The sequence below is a fragment of the Pseudophryne corroboree genome, chromosome 8 (genome assembly GCF_028390025.1).
Source record: "Pseudophryne corroboree isolate aPseCor3 chromosome 8, aPseCor3.hap2, whole genome shotgun sequence".
NCBI classification, from domain to species: domain Eukaryota; kingdom Metazoa; phylum Chordata; class Amphibia; order Anura; family Myobatrachidae; genus Pseudophryne; species Pseudophryne corroboree.
Genome location: NC_086451.1, coordinates 369,081,164 through 369,104,065, shown reverse-complemented (window position 1 = coordinate 369,104,065; position 22,902 = coordinate 369,081,164). Strand labels below are relative to the sequence as shown.

Here is a 22,902-nt window from a genome sequence, read left to right as displayed (position 1 = left end):
TTCCCAGGACTCTTGTGCATTGATGCACAGACACTGTCCCTGGTTTTAGGAGGTTCCTGACGAGTTCGGATAACTCCCTGGCTTTCTCCTCCGGAAGAAATACCTTTTTCTGAACAGTGTCCAGAATCATCCCTAGGAACAGCAGACGTGTCGTCGGGATCAGTTGGGATTTTGGAAAATTCAGAATCCACCCGTGCTGTTGGAGCACTACTTGAGTTAGTGCTACTCCGACCTCCAGCTGTTCTCTGGATCTTGCCCTTATCAGGAGATCGTCCAAGTAAGGGATAATTAATACGCCTTCTCTTCGAAGAAGGATCATCATTTCGGCCATTACCTTGGTAAAGACCCTGGGTGCCGTGGACAATCCAAACGGCAGCGTCTGAAACTGATGACAGTTTTGTACCACGAACCTGAGGTACCCTTGGTGTGAAGGGCAAATTGGGACATGAAGGTAAGCATCCTTGATGTCCAAGGACACCATAAAATCCCCTTCTTCCAGATTCGCTATCACTGCTCTGAGTGACTCCATCTTGAACTTGAATTTTTGTATGTACAGGTTCAGAGATTTCAGATTTAGAATAGGTCTTACCGAGCCGTCCGGCTTCGGTACCACAAATAGCGTGGAGTAATACCCCTTTCCCTGTTGTAGAAGTGGTACCTTGATTATCACCTGCTGAGAATACAGCTTGTGAATGGCTTCCAATACCGTCGCCCTGTCTGAGGGAGACGTTGGCAAAGCAGATTTTAGGAACCGGCGAGGGGGAGACTTCTCGAATTCCAACCTGTAACCCTGAGATACTACCTGCAGGATCCAGGGGTCCACCTGCGAGTGAGCCCACTGTGCGCTGAAATTCTTGAGGCGACCCCCCACCGCCCCTGAGTCCACTTGTAAGGTCCCAGCGTCATGCTGAGGCCTTTGCAGAAGCCGGGGAGGACTTCTGCTCCTGGGAAGGGGCTGCTTGCTGCAGTCTCTTACCCTTTCCTTTGCCTCGGGGCAAATATGAATGTCCTTTTGCTCGCTTGTTCTTATAGGAACGAAAGGACTGCGGCTGAAAAGACTGCGTCTTTTTCTGCTGGGAGGGGACTTGAGGTAAAAAGGTGGACTTGTTGCCGTGGCTACCAAATCCGATAGACCGACCCCAAATAATTCCTCCCCTTTATACGGCAATACTTCCAAATGCCGTTTGGAATCCGCATCGCCTGACCACTGTCGTGTCCATAGACTTCTTCTGGCAGATATGGACATCGCACTTACTCTTGATGCCAGAGTGCAGATATCCCTCTGTGCATCTCGCATATAAAGGAATGCATCCTTTAATTGCTCTATAGTCAATAAAATACTGTCCCTATCCAGGGTATCAATATTTTCAGTCAGGGAATCCGACCAAGCCACCCCAGCACTGCACATCCAGGCTGAGGCGATTGCTGGTCGCAGTATAACACCAGTATGTGTGTATATACTTTTTAGAGTATTTTCCAGCCTCCTATCAGCTGGATCCTTGAGGGCGGCCGTATCAGGAGACGGTAACGCCACTTGTTTGGATAAACGTGTGAGCGCCTTGTCCACCCTAGGGGGTGTTTCCCAGCGCGCCCTAACCTCTGGCGGGAAAGGGTATAACGCCAATAACTTCTTTGAAATTAGCAGTTTTTTATCAGGGGTAACCCACGCTTCATCACACACGTCATTCAATTCCTCTGATTCAGGAAAAACTACAGGTAGTTTTTTCAGACCCCACATAATACCCCTTTTTGTGGTACTTGCAGTATCAGAGATATGCAAAGCCTCCTTCATTGCCGTGATCATATAACGTGTGGCCCTACTGGAAAATATGTTCGTTTCTTCACCGTCGACACTAGATTCGGTGTCCGTGTCTGGGTCTGTGTCGACCGACTGAGGCAAAGGGCGTTTTACAGCCCCTGACGGTGTTTGAGACGCCTGTACAGGTACTAACTGGTTTGCCGGTCGTCTCATGTCGTCAACCGACTTTTGCAGCGTGCTGACATTATCACGTAATTCCATAAACAAAGCCATCCATTCCGGTGTCGACTCCCTAGGGGGTGACATCACCATTACCGGCAATTGCTCCGCCTCCACACCAACATCGTCCTCATACATGTCGACACACACGTACCGACACACAGCAGACACACAGGGAATGCTCTGATAGAAGACAGGACCCCACTAGCCCTTTGGGGAGACAGAGGGAGAGTTTGCCAGCACACACCAAAGCGCTATAATTATATAGGAACAACCTTATATAAGTGTTGTTTCCTTATAGCTGCTTAAATATATATAATATAGCCAAAAAATGCCCCCCCTCTCTGTTTTTTACCCTGTTTCTGTAGTGCAGTGCAGGGGAGAGCCTGGGAGCCTTCCTAGCAGCGGAGCTGTGTAGGAAAATGGCGCTGTGTGCTGAGGAGATAGGCCCCGCCCCCTATTCCGGCGGGCTCTTCTCCCGGTTTTTCTGAGACCTGGCAGGGGTGAAATACATCCATATAGCCTCATGGACTATATGTGATGTATTCTTTTTAGCCAGAAAGGTATTAACATTGCTGCCCAGGGCGCCCCCCCCAGCGCCCTGCACCCTCAGTGACCGCCGGTGTGAAGTGTGCCTAAGCGCAATGGCGCACAGCTGCAGTGCTGTGCGCTACCTCATGAAGACTGAAAAGCCTTCAGCCGCCGGTTTCTGGACCTCTTCTTACTTCGGCATCTGCAAGGGGGTCGGCGGCGCGGCTCCGGTGACCCATCCAGGCTGTACCTGTGATCGTCCCTCTGGAGCTAGTGTCCAGTAGCCTAAGAAGCAAATCCATCCTGCACGCAGGTGAGTTCACTTCTTCTCCCCTAGGTCCCTCGTTGCAGTGAGCCTGTTGCCAGCAGGACTCACTGAAAATAATAAAACTATCAAAACTTTTACTCTAAGCAGCTCTTTATGAGAGCCACCTAGATTGCACCCTGCTCGGACGGGCACAAAAACCTAACTGAGGCTTGGAGGAGGGTCATAGGGGGAGGAGCCAGTACACACCACCTAGTGGTCAAACTTTTAAATTTTGTGCCCTGTCTCCTGCGGAGCCGCTATTCCCCATGGTCCTGACGGAGTCCCCAGCATCCACTAGGACGTCAGAGAAATATAGTTCCAATCTGGGTAATAGATGTTAGTAACCTGATTAATACCTATATTAGGTGTTAGGATAATTTGAGATTACTTGTAGCACAATTAATACATATTAATTCTGAATTACCTGTTTCAGTATAGAGAGGGTAAAGCGTGATTAGCTTCTCCTCTCTGCTTTGTATTGTTTGCTTCAATTAAGGTTTGATCAGTTTAAAAACGTAAAGGCAGGTTCTTTATTACTTTTTATTGCTTTTTTCTTCAATTGAAGATATAACATTATTGACTCAATGTCCCTTTGACTTTTTATTTTTATAGTGAAGAATTATTGTTCTTAATTTTGTTTAATCTATTTGTGAGACTAAGAATATGCTTCATTATAGTTTGAATACTAATTGACACATCAGATTCAGTTTGTGCAATCAGCTAGGTATAAATGATGCAGCTCTCAGTAGGAAGGTATTCGTCTTGAGGAAGTCTCCGTTGCTAAGAGACGAAACGCGTTGACGCCCCTTTCTACGAGTTCAGTTCATTGGACAGTTGTTACTTCACAGACAGGCTCCCTACCATCTCGGTCTCGGCACTCCGTCCTTTGTCCACACTGCAGCCAATTGATCTCCAGGAACCATACCTCTGCTGTGAGGTAAAGGCACTCCAGCTATTACGGCACCTTTACACCTGGATACCGCAGCGGCTAGCCGGACACGAACGGATCTCCGCCGTGAGACCATTACAGCACTAGCCATCAGCGGCTTTGCCGTTCCATACCGCCACCGCCAGCTAAACAGATCACGTTCTTTGCTGGGAAGTTGCCAATACGTTACCATCCTATGGTCAATTGACGGCTGCTCTGACGGAGGTTCTGACACATCAGCGAGTTTGCTTTTCAACTATTACTGAGGCATCAACCAAAATCTCTATATCCACCTCGTGCAATTGCATACAGGACCCTGTAGTAAATTCCAGGAACCAGCACGGGGGTAATTATTATTGTTTGTTTTGCCTCTAATAATAATAATTTTATATCAGTTATTGTGGAGCCTTCTGTGGACATTTCATATGATATCACACTGGGACGCCAGTGTTAGAATCAATTGACACTCCCTGTAGAGAGCTTCTCTTTCAAGATATCAATTCTGCACTTTAGATACATTGTACGCTGTTTTAAACAGCATGTTTACAAATATAGATAGTGTTTTTGTTTACATATGTAAGAGGTAGAAACCTCTGACTTTTTAAATTGTTACATATATTTACTGTTTGTCTCATGTGTCTTTGTGAATTATTAACGGTCTGATAAAATATTTTCTTTTCAAAAAGTCAAGCTTCATTGAGTCAATCATTCTCCCTGCTAGACTGCATTGAATTGATCAATTAATCAATTTTAAGTGATTTCTGGAGCGCAGAGCATTTTTCTTTGTTTGTGTCCCAATCTGTTTTTCAGCCTAGCCAGCTGTTTTGCTCAGCAGCTCCAATATCACGATTTTTATACTGATTACCAGCCGGTAAATTTATTATATTATATATAGCGCCAGATATATACAGTTTGAGATTATTCTCCAACTGTATTTATATATTAGTTTTTACGTTAGGCCGAAAGGACTGCTGCGCAGCTGAGAAGGATTTCTTCAGAGCAGGTGCTGCTGAGGGAAGAAACGGAGACTTACCCGCTGTAGCGGTGGATATCCACGCGTCTAGAGCTTCCCCAAAGAGAGCCTGACCTGTATAAGGTAGCAACTCCACACTTCTTCTGGATTCCACGTTGGCCGACCACTGGCGGAGCCACAGTACCCGACGAGCTGAAACAGGCATGGAAGAAATTCCCGCAGCCATGGAACCCAGGTCTTTCATGGATTCTACCATAAAACCTGCAGAATCATGAATTAAATACAGTGCAACGTCATCCCTATCCATAGTATCCCAATCCTCAATTAAGGTAGCCGACCACTTCATTATTGCCTTTGCAATCCATGCACTAGCAATAGTGGGACCTAATATGGCCCCTGAAGCAGTGTACACTGATTTAAGCATATTATCAATTTTCCTATATGCCAGCTCCTTTAAAGCGGTAGATCCCAGAACAGGTAAAACCACCTTTGGATACAGATGCGTCAACAATCGGCGGGTTTTCCCACCTTTTCCTATCCTCCTCAGGGAAAGGAAAAGCCACCAGACTCCTCTTAGGGATCTGAAATTTCTTTTCAGGGTTTACCCATGCTTTTTCAAATACAGCATTCAGCTCCTTTGACGCAGGGAAGGGTAGCGAGTCTCTTATTTTCAGTAAAAAAAAAAAAAAAACACACCTGAGAAGGTTGAGGAGGCATCATTTACATTTAACACATCCCTGATAGCCTCTATCAATAATTGCACCCCCCTTGCAAGAGATGCGGACCCCCGCAACACATCCCCATCACCATCTGTAGTGTCAGAATCGGTATCAGTGTCGTCTTGTGTGACATGCACAAGCGCACGTTTGTGGGGGTATATAGCGGGGTGTCCTGAGGTACCAGACACAGGCCATACTGCCACAGAGCTCTGTAATACCTGGGTTGCAAATTCATTACTAACAACCCGGTCAGAAATCTGAGAAATCAAAGTTTTGACAGAGGAAAACCACTCTGGTTCCCTTGCTGGTATCTGTGCTAAACCAGTGCTATCCTGATTACATGGAATGTGATCATCCTGGGAGGATAAATCCTCTGCAGCATATGACACAGTGTCCCTGGACATAGCTAAAGGAGACCACCAAACACTACACACACACACAGGTGGGGGCAGACAGTCTTTTCCACCCCCACCCCCCAAGAATGGCAAGAGACAGAGATTGGAGCCAATCCACACACAGCGCTTTGCAGCAAGGAGAAACCCCTTGTCAGCGCTGACTGTGCTCCTTAATAGGACACAGTCTAATTACAGCCTCCCCTCCCTTCTACAACCCCCTGGTACAGTGTAAGCTGGAGTTGCTGTGGAAAGACCCGAATCTTCCTTTCAGCGCTTGCAGGCAAGAAAATGGTGCTTGAATGCTGCCGGGTCCGCTCTGAGGAGAAGCTCCGCCCACTTAATGGCACTGTCTTCTGCTCTTCAGATGATTATACTGGCCTGAGGAAAGTTGCCGGCAGAGATCCCTGACCCCGACAGGCTTGCTGACGCGTGTGTGTGTGTGTGTGTGTGTGTGTGTGTGTGTGTGTGTGTGTGTGTGTGTGTGTGTGGGGGTGGGGGGGGGAATAAGAGCTGGCCCAGGGCGCCCCTCACAGCGCCGCACTATGTGCCTCTGGTACCATCCCAGGAGCGCGGTCAATACTGCGCTCCCTCCCCATTGCCGCCATCTTCACACGGGCCTCCTGCTTGCTAGGGGGGTCGGTGACTAACTCGCCACTCTCTTCAGCTCTCTAAGGCAGAGGTTCTCAAACTCGGTCCTCGGGGGCCCACACAGTGCATGTTTTGCAGGTCTCCTCACAGAATCGCAAGTGAAATAATTAGCTCCACCTGTGGACCTTTTAAAATGTGTCAGTGAGTAATTAATACACCTGTGCACCTGCTGGGTTACCTGCAAAACATGCACTGTGTGGGCTCCCGAGGACCGAGTTTGAGAACCTCTGCTCTAAGGGGTCGGCAGTATGCTGTGGCGGAGACCGATCAGACCCCTCTGGAGCTCAGTGTCCAGTCAGTAGAGTCTGTGGCTCAGACCCCGCAGGGCGGACACTGCTACCCCCCTTAGTCCCTCGCTGCAGGCAGGCTGTTGCCAACAGCCTCCTGTAAAAAAATAAACTCTAAAATAACTTTTACTAGAAAAGCTCAGGAACGCTCCCCTAGCTGTGACCGGCTCCTCCGGGCACATTTTCTAAACGGAGTCTGGTAGGAGAGGCATAGAGGGAGGAGCCAGCCCACACTCTCAAACTCTTAAAGTGCCAATGGCTCCTGGTGGACCCGTCTATACCCCATGGTACTAATGTGGATCCCAGCATCCTATAGGACGTAAGAGAAAAGGTGTTTACAATTTAAAAAAACACAAAAACAAAAAACTTCTAAATAAATATACCACAAAAATATCAAAATTACAGGAAAAACATGCTTTTTGTCAAAGGGGTCTGTAGAAAGAGGTCAGCCAATAGCCACGTTTACGATAATAAAGCAGGCAAAAAAAAAAAAGAGTGCAGTCCAGATTTAGTCCATTTTATTTTTTTTTGCATTTATCGAGAGGTCGTCAAGCAGGATAACCAAAAGTAGACGTTCCACAAAAAAACATTGTCTGCTACACATAACTAAACTTCATATAACCACACAAATATTGTGCACCATCGTCATTTGTGACTTCATCTAAATCATTCTTACTGGTGAGGGAAATATCTAATCCTTGCAGCAGGCTCTTATCGCACACCAATAGATTTATGTATATACATATATATTCACACTTTTTCTTCTGAAGTCAATTCATCAAGGACTTTAAAAACTTGCAGATGAAAAATTGTCTCTGCGGCAAAGTAGAAAAGAAAAATAAACAGTAGAAAAGACATGGGTGACTGAACAGAAAACTATATATATATATATTAAAAATGTTAAGACCATCAACAGAACACATTGGATTCTAACAATTGATTTCACATAGCTTCAGGAACGGAGAAAGTGTGCCGTAACACAGGAGGCAGACATTCTGTAAGCGGGTTGGATCCTTGCGATGTCACTACATTTCAGTGAATGGATATGCTGCATTGCAATGTATACTAGTTCTGCGCAGAAAAAGGTCTGCCTCCAGTGTGGGCAGGTTACACTATTTTAAACAACAGCAATCGTGCAGAACGGTCACTGGTAACAAATCTATAGTTTAGTCCTTCTAAAAACCACAGGCTCAATGTTCAGGTGCAAACAGGTGCATTGGCTACTACAGGCAACATCACTATTCTTTGTTCCAATTCAAAAAAAAAATGTGGAATGAAAAACAAAAACAAAACCTTGAAATGTAAACCATAATGAAGACACAAAAATCTTCAATTCTGACAAGTGGGTAAGATTATTCTTTCACCCCAAAATGTTGAAGTCCAGCCAGCTGGACATAGAGAAATAGCCTCCTCTTTGGGGTGATCTAGTAGCATCCATCTTTCCACGAGTCATCATGATCCAGTGTGTGCGGCTTTGAAGAGTTAACAGACCTGTATTAAAGAAAAAAATAAATACAAATGTACGTACGTACGTACGTACGTACGTACGTACGTACGTACGTACGTACGTACGTACGTACACACACAAGTCATTATTAACAAAGGCACGATTTTTAAACAATTTTGCTCTATTGAGAGTCTTCATCTAAACCTCTGAATTATAGCAGAAAGCAAGTATTGAAAACAAGCAGAGATAGCCGTCATCCTGGACCTATTCAATTCAATTAGTCCCTGCTGCAGACTTTTCCTTGCAGCTTCAGGAGCTGTGAAGAAAAATCTGCAGTAAATAAGAATATATAGAGTCTTACCTGGTTAAATCCTCCTTTTTTTTTTATTTATTTACTCCATAGGGGGCACAGGGTATAGCCTGGAGAGCTGGAGAGGAGAGAGTCCAGGCACCAAATAGTTACTTAATTTTTCTCAGCAGTCCAGAACTCCCTTCTCCACTATACCCCTGCCAGCAGCCACAGGTCAGCCAGTTAAGTTAGCAAGCCAAAAGGCAAGGAGAGAGAAGGAAGACCGCGGCACACACTCAAACTCACAGAAGAAAGGTGCACAAAGAACCGGTATCATAGGAACTAAACCCCTCCAGCCAGGTGTGTCAGGGTGGGCACCCTGTGGGAAGTAAAGGATTTAACCAGGTAAGAACATTAATCCTCTTTTCTTCTTATTCCAGTAGGGGGCACAGGAATAAAATCTGGGACATCCCAAAGCCATCCCCCTATGGAAGGGGATGGGCGATTCTCCGTGATGCATGGAACAGCTACACAAATTCAAACGACATACTTCTCCAAAATACCAAGATTGTAGTGGGTCTTAAGTTATAGAGTAAGGCATTACTACTAAGCAATTAAGTTTCATACAGAAACAATTTCTTAACAGACCAGCTGAAAAGGAAAAAAGTAAAATGCTTGCGATGCACAGGACTTTATGTTAACTTTCTGGAGAAGATGCTCCTGAGCTGCACTGAGAACTCTTCGCCTGAAGGCTGCGCACAGACACAAGGTCATAGAAATGAAACAAGGTGTGGATAGAGAACCAAGTGGCTGCCTTACAAAGCTGCTCTGGTTCCCACTGATCCACCGCAGAGTAAGTCTGGCGGATAGTCAAGAGTAGCCACCCGGCCAAAGTCTGCACAGTTACCAGCCAGCCTTGTGAAATCAAAGACAACGTGCAGAGATCTCTGGTCCTGTCCATATAAACTTGAGAGCCCGCACAACATCCAGTAAGACGTCCTCTGGCGAAGTGTCAGGAACACTGAAAAGACGGTAGCACCCACAATCCCCTGATCGTTGCGGAACAGAGACATTACCTTGAGTAGGTAACCCAAGTACTTTCTCAGAACGGCACTATCCGTACGGAAGATCAGAAAGGGGGAGCGACGAGACAAGGCACTCAGGTCAGAACCCCGCTGAGCCTATGTGATGGCAAGAAGTCAACAAATGTCGACTGTATCCAAAGACTCAAAAAAAACAAATTGGAGAGGCCAAAGAGCCACTGGAGGAATAACAGCCGCTGCACATGGAGAATGCCCTGAAAAAAAACATTCGAACATCAGAGCACAGCCTGCCACTGGAAGAGGACCAACAACGGTTGAGATATGTACCTTCAAGGAAGAGAAGCAGTCCCAAATCTAGACCCTTCTGTAGAAAAGATAAGATTTGTGAGCAGGAACTATCTGGGGTTGAACCCTCTAGCTGAACCAATCAAGTTGGTTCTCCAATCTCTGTGAGAAATCCTGGCTGAAAAGGACATCTGGGCATAAAGAGTAGTGCGTATGACCCTTCTGAAATACACCCTCAGGACAAATGTCTCAAGAACCAGCCTGTCAGAGCGAGGCAGACCAGAATCGGACGGAAGCTCGGGCCTGTAGACCATAGATCCGGTCGTAGTGGAAGATGCAGTGGAGTGCTGATGGGTAGGTGTAGAAGAGCTGCTTACCAGTGCTGCTGTGGTCAAAGCCACAAGGATCACAGTGCTCCCATCCAACCTTAACCTGCAGAGGACCCACAGGATTATGGAGACTGGAGAAAAGACATTTGTGTGGGAACGTCCACTGTACCACTAGAGCTTCCACCAAGAGAGTACTGGGATCTCTAGAGAAGAAACAGTATCTTGGCAACTTATGGTTGTGTGAGATCCCATAATATCTATGCCTGGTTAACCCTAGCGATGAACATAGAGCTGAAAGGATACTGGATGTACATCCCACTCGCCCATATGAAAGGCATGGGGGCTTAGGAAGTCCGCTTTTGAATTCTTGACTGCGGGGAGGAAGACTGCTGACAGAGTGGCAAAGCAACTGAAAGTGCCGTCCTGTTGGTTTATGAAAGCGATGGCTGTTGCATTGTCAGACCAAACCTAAACCGGACTATGCTGAATGAGTGGTAGAGTTAAACAGAGCTCTGAAGACTGCTTTCAGTTCCAGAATGTTGATTGGCAACCGACTCTCGAGTCATTCACCGTCCCTAAATGTCCGATGACAGGTTACTGTCCCCCATCCATGAAGACTTGTAGCGGTGGTGAGGAGGACCCAGTCCTGATTCCCAAAGGGGGACCTCTGGAGCCACCACAAGAGGAAGACAATCTTTTGCATCTTAAGTTGCAGATGGGATTTATTCCATCGAGCCAGAACTCCCATGTGATGAGGCCGTGAAGGAGACAGAGCATGCTTCCCTCTGTCGACAGGGAAGATTAGAGAGCTCAGGATCTGTATGCCACAGAGTACCGACACTCAGCAATAACGCAATAGAGGAAATCTTATTTCGCAAACCCTAAGTCTGTCCACAAGGTGTAACACCTGCCAAACCCAGGCTTCCAGCAAGGCCCCCAGCCCCCCCAAATTTAATATTTTCCAAGAGAGTCAAGGAGAATTTCTTCCAAATGATGATCCAGCGTCAGACGGATGTGATCTTAGTACATCCAGTTACTGGGCCCGAAAAAGCAGGTCAAGATTAGCTGCCATTCCCTCCCTGGCCTTCATGAAAAACACAAGGATCCGTGGACAGTTTATAATGGCAATACCAGAAACTGGAAGTGATTCTCCTGTATCGCAAACCTGACTTGGATTGGATTACGTAAATAGGCATCCCAGATGTGCAAGATACACTGTTCGAGAGCCAGAATGATGGAGCAAAGAGACACCATGCGGAACCGGAGAATCCTCAGGTACCTGTTAGCAGCTCGAGTATCACTATGAGCCAAAACAAGCCGTCTGGTCTCTGATCGAGGAAGAGGTTGGCATAGAAACCCATATCTCCTGAGATAGGGGACCAGGATGATAACCCTGAAAAACAGAAAGGAGAGCTTCTGCTGTTTCTGGAAGTGCTTGGGAAACTTCGCCTCTGAACCAGACATCTTTCGTGGTCCCTATACTTCAGAGGAATGCAGAAGCCAGCCACCCACTCTGGGAACCCCCAGGTGGAAGCCATCCCTGTCATGTGGCAGGCCTGTCAGCTGTCTGTAGACCAAGTTTGCCTATTAGAGCCCATAGAGGAGGAACCCTAGAAAGGTACCGACCTCTGGCCTTTCCTTTCGTACAAAAGGAATGAAAAGTAGACATTCTGGACCTGGGAGGTGCTACAGAAGGAAGAAAATCTGTCCTGGGCAACTACCTCATCCAACTCTGTACTAAAGTGGGCTTCCCCCTGAATAAGAAGAGCCTCTAAACTTTCTTAGAGAGTGTATGTCAGCAAGCCAGGAAAGCAGCAAGAGGGCTCTCCTGGCTGTCACAGCAGATGTAGATACCTAAAAGGTTAAAACAACTATATCAATGGCCTCCTCACCATTTTAGGTAGCAGCCCGCCTCTTAAATGTGCTGCACTAGACACAAACTCCTTCTGCGAGTAACAAAACCGAGGCTCCTTTAGTGCATCTGCTTAGCAGCCTCTATTCACCCAAGCAGACGTGAGGGATGGGCGTGCATTGCTCTGCAATAAGGGATAGAACAGAGTTTCCAAAAGTGGTTACTAGAACGATCCAGGGGGTGGTAATAGCCTCAGGTGCAATTGGGGGGCGGTGAATAAAAATAAGAGAGCGATGTGCTGCCTGTGGGACACTTCCTCCCCTGCTCTCTCATGCTGCAAGAGGGGGCGGGTGTGTGTGTGTGCACCCGCCGCTGCATGCAGAGTGTGATGTCACACTGTCCACTCTGCTCCTCCTCCCTCTATTGCAGGGGTGGACGCGGCCGAGATGTATCTGCAGCCTGGGCTGGTGGCATGTTGGGCCACCGAAGATTGTTGGCCTGCAGCTGCACAGTGTGGCAGAGACAATGACGCAGCCTAAGGGTTATAGTCATAGTTAGTGGAACATGGGTTCAGTGCGGTTACAAGTCTGTAGTTCTCTATTAAAAAAAAAATAATAATAATAATAATAATAATAATGGACTGCAAATAGCTAATCGCAGAGATTTAAGAATATTGCTGACAAAAATAGAGCAGAACCTTAATAAGCTGACCTCACCAGGTTCATCCTTCTCATTAGTATTTTTAATGTTATTTGTGATTTTTATTTTAATGTTATCTTATTTTTTTATGTGTAATGAGAATGTTACTATGGTTGTTTTAAAAAATACAAATAAATAATAATTATAATATCAGTCTTCCAGGTGTCCTATTTAAAACAACATCTTTCTTTACTATGTTGTAGGACGTAGGTAGAAATACACATAAACACAAAATTGGTCACTGCATTTTCCAGTTTGTTCATTTTAAGTAGGTAGATTTCCAGGGGGCGCCAAGTAATATTTTTTTTTAAAAAGGGGCAGTAGGACAAATAAGTTTGGGAACCTCTGGGATAGAAGATCTAATAAGTCGAGAAGCATCAACTGGGGGAAGGGAATCTCAGATGAAACGAAGCAATGCGCTTAGATACCTGGAAGCGCCTACTAGGGAGAGCCTATGCCCCGCATGGAGATTCTCAAGCTATGTAGAAGAAAGGAATATAGTTGTCACTCTCTTCTGACGCTTAAATGTAGGGGCTCTGGACCTGGGGGTCTGCTCTGAATGATTGCTTAAAAGTGCAAATTTAACCCTTATCAGTGCCTCTGCATTCTGAGGGAACTTAGACACTAGTTTCCTGTTTCGAGGCCAAAGTTGAGTCACAACCAGGCAGGGTGAAGAGCTATCTCATCTGGAAAATAAGAATTTACTTACCGATAATTCTATTTCTCATAGTCCGTAGTGGATGCTGGGGACTCCGTAAGGACCATGGGGAATAGCGGCTCCGCAGGAGACTGGGCACATCTAAAGAAAGCTTTAGGACTAACTGGTGTGCACTGACTCCTCCCCCTATGACCCTCCTCCAAGCCTCAGTTAGGATACTGTGCCCGGACGAGCGTACACAATAAGGAAGGATTTTGAATCCCGGGTAAGACTCATACCAGCCACACCAATCACACCGTATAACTTGTGATCTGAACCTAGTTAACAGTATGATAACAGAGGAGCCTCTGAAAAGATGGCTCCCAACAATAATAACCCGATTTTTGTAACTATGTACAAGTATTGCAGACAATCCGCACTTGGGATGGGCGCCCAGCATCCACTACGGACTATGAGAAATAGAATTATCGGTAAGTAAATTCTTATTTTCTCTAACGTCCTAAGTGGATGCTGGGGACTCCGTAAGGACCATGGGGATTATATCAAAGCTCCCAAACGGGCGGGAGAGTGCGGATGACTCTGCAGCACCGAATGAGAGAACTCCAGGTCCTCCTCAGCCAGGGTATCAAATTTGTAGAATTTAGCAAACGTGTTTGCCCCTGACCAAGTAACTGCTCGGCAAAGTTGTAAAGCCGAGACCCCTCGGGCAGCCGCCCAAGATGAGCCCACTTTCCTTGTGGAACGGGCTTTTACAGATTTTAGCTGTGGCAGGCCTGCCACAGAATGTGCAAGCTGAATTGTACTACAAATCCAACGAGCAATAGTCTGCTTAGAAGCAGGAGCACCCAGCTTGTTGGGTGCATACAGGATAAACAGCGAGTCAGATTTCCTGACTCCAGCCGTCCTGGAATATTTTCAGGGCCCTGACAACATCCAGCAACTTGGATTCCTCCAAGTCCCTAGTAGCCGCAGGCACCACAATAGGTTGGTTCAGGTGAAAACGCTGGAACCACCTTAGGGAGAAACTGAGGACGAGTCCTCAATTCCGCCCTGTCCGAATGGAAAATCAGATAAGGGCTTTTACAGGATAAAGCCGCCAATTCTGACACGCGCCTGGCCCAGGCCAGGGCCAACAGCATGACCACTTTCCATGTGAGATATTTTAACTCCACAGATTTAAGTGGTTCAAACCAATGTGACTTTTGGAACCCAAACTACATTGAGATCCCAAATTGCCACTGGAGGCACAAAAGGAGGCTGTATATGCAGTACCCCTTTTACAAACGTCTAAACTTCAGGGACTGAAGCTAGTTCTTTTTTGGAAGAAAATTGACAGGGCCGAAATCTGAACCTTAATGGACCCCAATTTCAGGCCCATAGACACTCCTGTTTGCAGGAAATGTAGGAATCGACCCAGTTGAATTTCCTCCGTCGGGCCTTACTGGCCTCGCACTACGCAACATATTTTCGCCAATTGCGGTGATAATGTTTTTGCGGTTACATCCTTCCTGGCTTTAGATCAGGATATGGATGACTTCATCCGGAATGCCTTTTTTCCTTCAGGATCCGGTGTTCAACCGGCATGCCGTCAAACGCAGCCGCGGTAAGTCTTGGAACAGACAGGGTCCTTGCTGGAGCAGGTCCCTTCTTAGAGGTAGAGGCCACGGATCCTCCGTGAGCATCTCTTGAAGTTCCGGTTACCAAGTCCTTCTTGGCCAATCTGGAGCCACGAATATAGTGCTTTCTCCTCTCCATCTTATCAATCTCAGTACCTTGGGTATGAGAGGCAGAGGAGGGAACACATACACTGACTGGTACACCCACGGTGTTACCAGAGCGTCTACAACTATTGCCTGAGGGTCTCTTGACCTGGCGCAATACCTGTCGAGTTTTTTAATCATGTGGACGACTTCTGGGTGAAGTCCCCACTCTCCCGGGTGGAGGTCGTGCTGAGGAAGTCTGCTTCCCAGTTGTCCACTCCCGGAATGAATACTGTTGACAGTGCTATCACATGATTTTCCGCCCAGCGAAGAATCCCTGCAGCTTCTGCCATTGCCCTCCTGCTTCTTGTGCCACCCTGTCTGTTTACGTGGGTGACTGCCATGATGTTGTCCGACTGGATCAACACCGGCTGACCTTGAAGCTGAGGTCTTGCTAAGCTTAGAGCATTGTAAATGGCCCTTATCTTCAGGATATTTATGTGAAGTGATGTATCCAGGCTTGACCCTAAGCCCTGGATATTCCTTCCCTGTGTGACTGCTCCCCAGCCTCGCAGGCTGGCATCCGTGGTCACCAGGACCCAGTCCTGAATGCCGAATCTGCGGCCCTCTAGAAGATGAGCACTCTGCAACCACCACAGGATGGATACCCTTGTCCTTTGTGACAGGGTTATCCGCTGATGCATCTGAAAATGCGACCCGGACCATTTGTCCAGTAGGTTCCACTGGAAAGTTCTTGCGTGGAATCTAGCGAATGGGATTGCTTCGTAGGAAGCCACCATTTTTACCCCGAACCCTTGTGCATTGATGCACTGAGCCTTGGTTCGGTTTTAGGAGGTTCCTGACTAGCTCGGATAACTCCCTGGCTTTCTCTTCCGGGAGAAACACCTTTTTTCTGGACTGTGTCCAGGAACATCCCTAGGAAACAGAAGACAAGTCGTCGGAACCAGCTGCGATTTTGGAATATTGAGAATCCAATCGTGCTGCCGCAACACTACCTGAGATAGTGCTACACCGACTTCCAACTGTTCCCTGGATCTTACCCTTATCAGGGAATCGTCCAAGTAAGGGATAACTAAAATTTCCTTCCTTCGAAGGGATATCATTTCGTCCATTACCTTGGTAAAGACCCGGGGTGCCGTGGACCATCCCTACGGCAGCGTCTGAACTGATAGTGACAGTTCTGTACCATAACCTGAGGTACCCTTGGTGAGAAGGGTAAATTTTGACATGAAGGTAAGCATCCTTGATGTCCCGAGACATCATGTAGTCCCCTTCTTCCAGGTTCGCAATCACTGCTCTGAGTGACTCCATCTTGAATTTGAACCTCTGTATGTAAGTGTTCAAAGATTTTAGATTTTAGATTTAGAATCGGTCTCACCGAGCCGTCTGGCTTCGGTACCACAATAGTGTGGAATAATACCCCGTTCCCTGTTGCAGGAGGGGTACCTTGATTATCACCTGCTGGGAATACAGCTTGTGAATGGCTTCCAAAACTGCCTCCCTGTCAGAGGGAGACGTCGGTGAAGCCGACTTTTGGAAACGGCGAGGGGGAGACGTCTCGAATTCCAATATGTACCCTTGAGATATTACCTGAAGGATCCAGGGGTCTACTTGCGAGTGAGCCCACTGCGCACTGAAATTCATTGAGAACGGGCCCCCACCGTGCCTGAGCTTGTAAGGCCCTAGCATCATACTGAGGGCTTGGCAGAGGCGGGAAAGGGTTTCTGTTCCTGGGAACTGGCTAATCTCTTCAGCCTTTTTCCTCTCCCTCTGTCACGAGCAGAAAAGAGGAACCTTTTGTCCGCTTGCCAACAAAGGACTGCGCCTGATAATACGGCGTCTTATTTTGAGAGGCGACCTGGGGTACAAACGTGGATTTCCCAGTTGTTGCCGTGGCCACCAGGTCTAAAAGACCGACCCCAAATGTCCCTTTTCAAAGGCAATACTTCCAAATGCTGTTTGGAATCCGCATCACCTGACCATTTTACTGGTAGAATTGGACAACGCACTTATACTTGATGCCAGTCGGTAAATATTCCGCTGTGCATCATGCATATATAGAAATGCATCTTTTAAATGCTCTATAGGCAATAATATACTATCCTTATCTAGGATATCAATATTTCCAGTCAGGGAATCCGACCATGCCAACCCAACACTGCACCTCCAGGCTGAGGCGATTGCTGGTCGCAGTATAACACCAGTATGTGTGTAAATACCTTTTTGGATACCCTCCTGCTTTCTATCAGCAGGATCCTTAAGGGCGGCCATCTCATGAGAGGGTAGAGCCCTTGTTCTTACAAGCGTGTGAGCGCCTTATCCCCCCTAGGGGGTGTTTCCCAACGCACCCTAACCTCTGGCGGGAAAGGGTATGCAGCCAATACTTTTAAGAAATTATCAATTGTTATCGGGGGGAAACCCACGCATCATCACACACCTCATTTTATTTCTCAGATTCAGGAAAACTACAGGTAGTTTTTCCCTCACCGAACATAATACCCCTTTTTGGTGGTACTCGTATTATCAGAAATGTATAAAAACATTTGCCATTGTCTCAATCATGTAACGTGTGGCCCTACTGGAAATCACGGTTGTCTCTTCACCGTCGACACAGGAGTCAGTATCCGTGTCGGCGTCTGTATCTGCCATCTGAGGTAACGGCCGCTTTAAAGCCCCTGACGGCCTATGAGACGTCTGGACAGGCACAAGCTGAGTAGCCGGCTGTCTCATGTCAACCACTGTTTTTTTATATAGAGCTGACACTGTCACGTAATTTTCAACAGTACATCCACTCAGGTGTCGACCCCCTAGGGGGTGACATCACTGTTACAGACACTCTGCTCCGTCTCCACATCATTTTTCTCCTCATACATGTCGACACAAACGTACCGACACACAGCACACACACACACACAGGGAATGCTCTGATAGAGGACAGGACCCCACTAGCCCTTTGGGGAGACAGAGGGAGAGTATGCCAGCACACACCAGAGCGCTATATATATACAGGGATAACCTTATATAAGTGTTTTTCCCCTTATAGCTGCTGTATGTTTTAATACTGCGCCTAAATAGTGCCCCCCTCTCTTTTTTTAACCCTTTCTGTAGTGCAGGGAAGAGTCAGGGAGCTTCCCTCCAACTGAGCTGTGAGGGAAAATGGCGCCAGTGTGCTGAGGAGATAAGGCCGCCGAAAAGGGGGCGGAGCCTATCTCCCGGTTTTTTGTATATTCTGGCAGGGGTTAAATGCATCCATATAGCCCAGGAGCTATATGTGATGCATTTTTTTTGCCATGTAAGGTATTTCTGTCATGTTTCATTGCGTCTCAGGGCGCCCCCCCCAGCGCCCTGCACCCTCAGTGACCGGAGTGTGAAGTGTGCTGAGAGCAATGGCGCACAGCTGCAGTGCTGTGCGCTACCTTATTTGAAGACAGGAACGTCTTCTGCCGCCGCTTTCTCCGGACCTCTTCGCTCTTCTGGCTCTGTAAGGGGGCCGGCGGCGCAGCTCCGGGACCCATCCAGGCTGAACCTGTGATCGTCCCTCTGGAGCTAATGTCCAGTAGCCAAGAAGCCCAATCCACTCTGCACGCAGGTGAGTTCGCTTCTTCTCCCCTTAGTCCCTCGATGCAGTGAGCCTGTTGCCAGCAGGTCTCACTGAAAATAACAAACCTAAACTAAAACTTTCACTAAGAAGCTCAGGAGAGCCCCCAGTGTGCACCCTTCTCGTCGGGCACAGAAATCTAACTGAGGCTTGGAGGAGGGTCATAGGGGGAGGAGCCAGTGCACACCAGTTAGTCCTAAAGCTTTCTTTAGATGTGCCCAGTCTCCTGCGGAGCCGCTATTCCCCATGGTCCTTACGGAGTCCCCAGCATCCACTTAGGACGTTAGAGAAAACCTGCGCTTAGCTGCGGAATCTGTCGAACATCTGCTAAAAGATGTTGACAACAACGCCCTCTCCTGTACTGACTAAGTGAAGGACTTCATCCACAGTGGCTCTACGCAGACAGGTGCGAATGTCCCCGAGTAGGATGTACGCTGGTAATCTGGGTTGCACCTAAAGATATCCTAGCAGAGTGAGCTAGTTCTAGAAATGCAAGCTGGTTATCCAACTGCAACATTAACTTAACAGTGTGGAAGCCCCTGCCGGTTTCTGACTAGTAGCCATGGCCGAAGTAACCTCAAGCAGAGTAGCTGTAAAACACCTGTCCCACTGCGTTCAGCTGCAGGCTCTTGGGGATGTGTGTGTGCGTTCTCTCTCTCCTGGAGTCCTGCACTGGAAGTCACCGACCCAGTCGCCAGTGCTACCACCACCGGCACTGGGTGTTGGAGCAGCTGTAAGGGCGTTCTACAAGACACCTTTCACTGTCTGCTCATGTAAAATAAAAAGAACTAAAAGTAACGGGGGCCCCCACCACACAATGGTGCCAGAGGAGTGGGCAGCAAACTTAAAAGGGCCTGGCAGTGGGGTATAGTGGAGAGAGAGTGCTGGGCTGCTGGGAACAACAACTATTTGGTGCCCAGACTCTCTCCTCTCCAGGCTATACCCAGAGTTTATCCCTGTGTCCCCCCTAGTGGAGGAAGAAGAAACAGCATTTAAGGTGAAATCTATGGGTTACCGCAAGTTAGTCAAGGGGTTTACAGCATGGGGAAAATGCATGAATAGATCCGGGAGGGAAAACACATCAATTGCACCAGGCAGAAAATGCATGAATAGCTCCAGCCATTAAACCAGAAGCTTACGCAATGGCTAATTGGACGTGCCCCTTACTATTGGTAATAAACAGCATGGAAAACATATAAAAAACACTACTACTACTAATAAAATAAAGCAAAAAAAAAAAACAAACCAACAACCTGCAGCTAGCATAAGCCACTTACACGCAGCGAGGACATGATCTAAGATATTGGAAATGGCTATCAAGTCACAAGCAAAACCAATGAATAGAGCACAAAGCCACTGCTACGAGCCAATATTGAGGATACCTAGTTAATATTAGCAGACAAAGGCACCTAGTGAAATAATAGGCCCCATTCTCATGAACATAGGTTCAGTTTGCAGTGTCTAGCAGAGAGCTCCACCATAAGCTTCACTGGAGTGTTCAAATCCTGTGGTGTGCTTGGGACAAGCCATTAGCATTAGTTGCTGTACCTTGTACTAAGTCAGTACTCAGGACAGAGAAACAGGCTGGTGCAGACGTAGAGAGCACTACTTGCTCCACAACTAGGATGCCAGCTATATTTCCCATCAGTACCTTTCTCAGGCTTATCGCTTAAAATTCACAACATCACTTTAAAAATACATTACCACTTACCTCCTGGATGGCTGCATCATCTTACTTTTTGGAGTCATGTATGCAGCAGATGCAGGAGATTTTACACCTGAGTGTTTTACAGTGGGTGGTAAGTTACTGGTTCTAGAAGCTGCACCAGGAATCGCTGCAGCTAATCCAGCTGAAGATTGTATTTTACGGATACCACTTGAGCTGTTATAGCCAGATGATTTTATTGGCTGCCGAGAGTTCAGGAGGTTACTTGTGCTTAAACCCGCTTTGCTTGGCTGACGAACAGCCGCAGACTGGCTGGAGCTGGTGCTGTACCTCAGTTTACTTGGTTGGGTACCTACAACACAATGGGTGTTATACATTAAGATACACATATTTAGTGCACATCCAAGTACTGCTGTTCTTCGAGAATTAAAAGATATAAAAAAAATAAAAAAAAGACCTTTTGCCTGGTAGGACATTGCGAGGATCAGTAATTACAAAAACACTTGGGGTTACAGGCTGCATGACAGATGTTTATCTATCGAATGATGCAGACATCTAAAAATCCTCATAGTTCCAAATGGTGAGAAACATACAGTATCAGCCACTTAATTCAAGTTCTACAATATAATCTCAGTAATATTCTTACGAAGCTCAACAGGACAGAATATAGAGGAAAGGAAAGAGATCGACCTAAAATTCAAAGCAAACAAATCTCCAAAACATACAACATACAACTTCCAAAATGAAGCCACAAAAAAACATTAAAAAAAATAAAGAGAGCCTTCCATCCAAGGTGGTTGCTGCTTGGTTGAGACTTTTGCCACCCGGCCAGGAGGCGCTTACAGGTCTGGTGAAATGTGCAATTACATTTTCTCTGACGTCCTAGTGGATGCTGGGTACTCCGTAAGGACCATGGGGTATAGACGGGCTCCGCAGGAGACTGGGCACTCTTAAAAGAAAGATTAGGTACTATATCTGGTGTGCACTGGCTCCTCCCTCTATGCCCCTCCTCCAGACCTCAGTTAGTATATGTGCCCGGCCAGAGCTGGATGCACCCTAGGGCTCTCCTGAGCTTCCTAGAAAAGAAAGTATTTGTTAGGTTTTTTATTTTCAGTGAGATCTGCTGGCAACAGACTCACTGCTACGTGGGACTGAGGGGAGAGAAGCGAACCTACCTGCTTGCAGCTAGCTTGGGCTTCTTAGGCTACTGGACACCATTAGCTCCAGAGGGATCGAACACAGGCCCAGTCCTCGGTCGTCCGATCCCGGAGCCACGCCGCCGTCCCCCTTGCAGAGCCAGAAGAACGAAGAGAAGTTGAAAATCGGCGGCTGAAGACTCCGGTCTTCATTAAGGTAGCGCACAGCACTGCAGCTGTGCGCCATTGGTCCCTTAGCACACCACACACTCCGGTCACTGATGGGTGCAGGGCGCTGGGGGGGGGGGGGCGCCCTGGGCAGCAATTAGATTACCTTACTTGGCGAAAAGCACATAATACAGTCTGATAAACTGTATATGTGCATTAACCCCCGCCATTAAAGTACATAAAAGGACAGAAGCCCGCCGCTGAGGGGGCTGGGCCTTCTTCCTCAGCACACCGGCGCCATTTTCTCTTCACAGCTCAGCTGCAAGGAAGCTCCCCAGGCTCTCCCCTGCAGTATCCTGGTACACAAAGGGTAAAAAAGAGGGGGGGCACATAAATTTAGGTGCAAAACTGTGTATATAAGCTGCTATAGGGGAAAAATCACTCAGTATAGTGTACATCCCTGTATTATATAGCGCTGTGGTGTGTGCTGGCATACTCTCTCTCTGTCTCTCCAAAGGGCCTGGTGGGGGAACGGTCTTCAAATAGACCATCCCCTGTGTGTGTGGTGTGTCGGTACGCGTGTCGACATGTCTGAGGTAAAAGGCTCCTCTAAGGAGGTGATAGAGCGGATATGTGTGTGGGAGGGTGTCTCCGTCGACAACGCCGACACCTGTTTGGATATGTGTAAGTGCGGAGGTAAAATTATTGCACAAAAGGTTAGGGAACAGAAAGGAAATCTACCCTGGTCTGTCCCTATGTCAGAGTCCTTCAGAGTCTCTCTATGTTCACTATCCAAAATAACAAAGTATCGACACGGAGTTTAACTCCACTGTCGACTACGATAATGCAAAGTTACAGCCAAGAGGGCTAAAAGATATTCAATATATGATTATTGGAATAAAAGATGATTTGCATATCACTGATGACTCATCTGTCCCTGACACGAGAGTACACCTGTTAAGGGGAAGAATGCTGAGGTAAATTTCCCTCCTCTCATGAGGAAAAAGAGCGGGAATCTCCAGACAAGAGACGGCAGCTTCCCACAAGAGAATTCTCAGGCTGTATCCTTTCCCCACTAGGGCCAGGATGTGTTGAGAATCTTCCCCTTGGGTGTCCCGTTTGCACTAGCTATTCTCAGGGATCCTGCAGATAGTGTGCACATTCTAGTATACTACCCAGACCGGCGATTGTGTCGGCATGGGTTTATAGCGCTGTGGCAGCGTGGACAGGTACCTTATCAGCAGA

The 22,902-nt window shown here is 47.1% G+C and overlaps 1 protein-coding gene across 4 annotated transcripts in view; it reads right to left on the bottom strand.

Annotated features, from left to right (window-relative positions):
- Positions 1 to 7,267: 7,267 nt before the first annotated feature.
- The window catches only part of LOC134949149 (SLAIN motif-containing protein-like), a 79,614-nt gene continuing 63,979 nt past the window's right edge, over positions 7,268 to 22,902 (bottom strand). For all 4 annotated transcript variants that reach the window (XM_063937562.1, XM_063937561.1, XM_063937564.1 and 1 more), the window contains 2 exons: positions 20,399 to 20,705; positions 7,268 to 8,257 (listed from right to left, as the gene is read on the bottom strand). In XM_063937562.1, the coding sequence (XP_063793632.1) occupies positions 8,191 to 8,257; positions 20,399 to 20,705 (374 nt within the window). In that variant the 3' untranslated portion in view covers positions 7,268 to 8,190. The remainder of the gene's footprint in view (positions 8,258 to 20,398; positions 20,706 to 22,902) is intronic.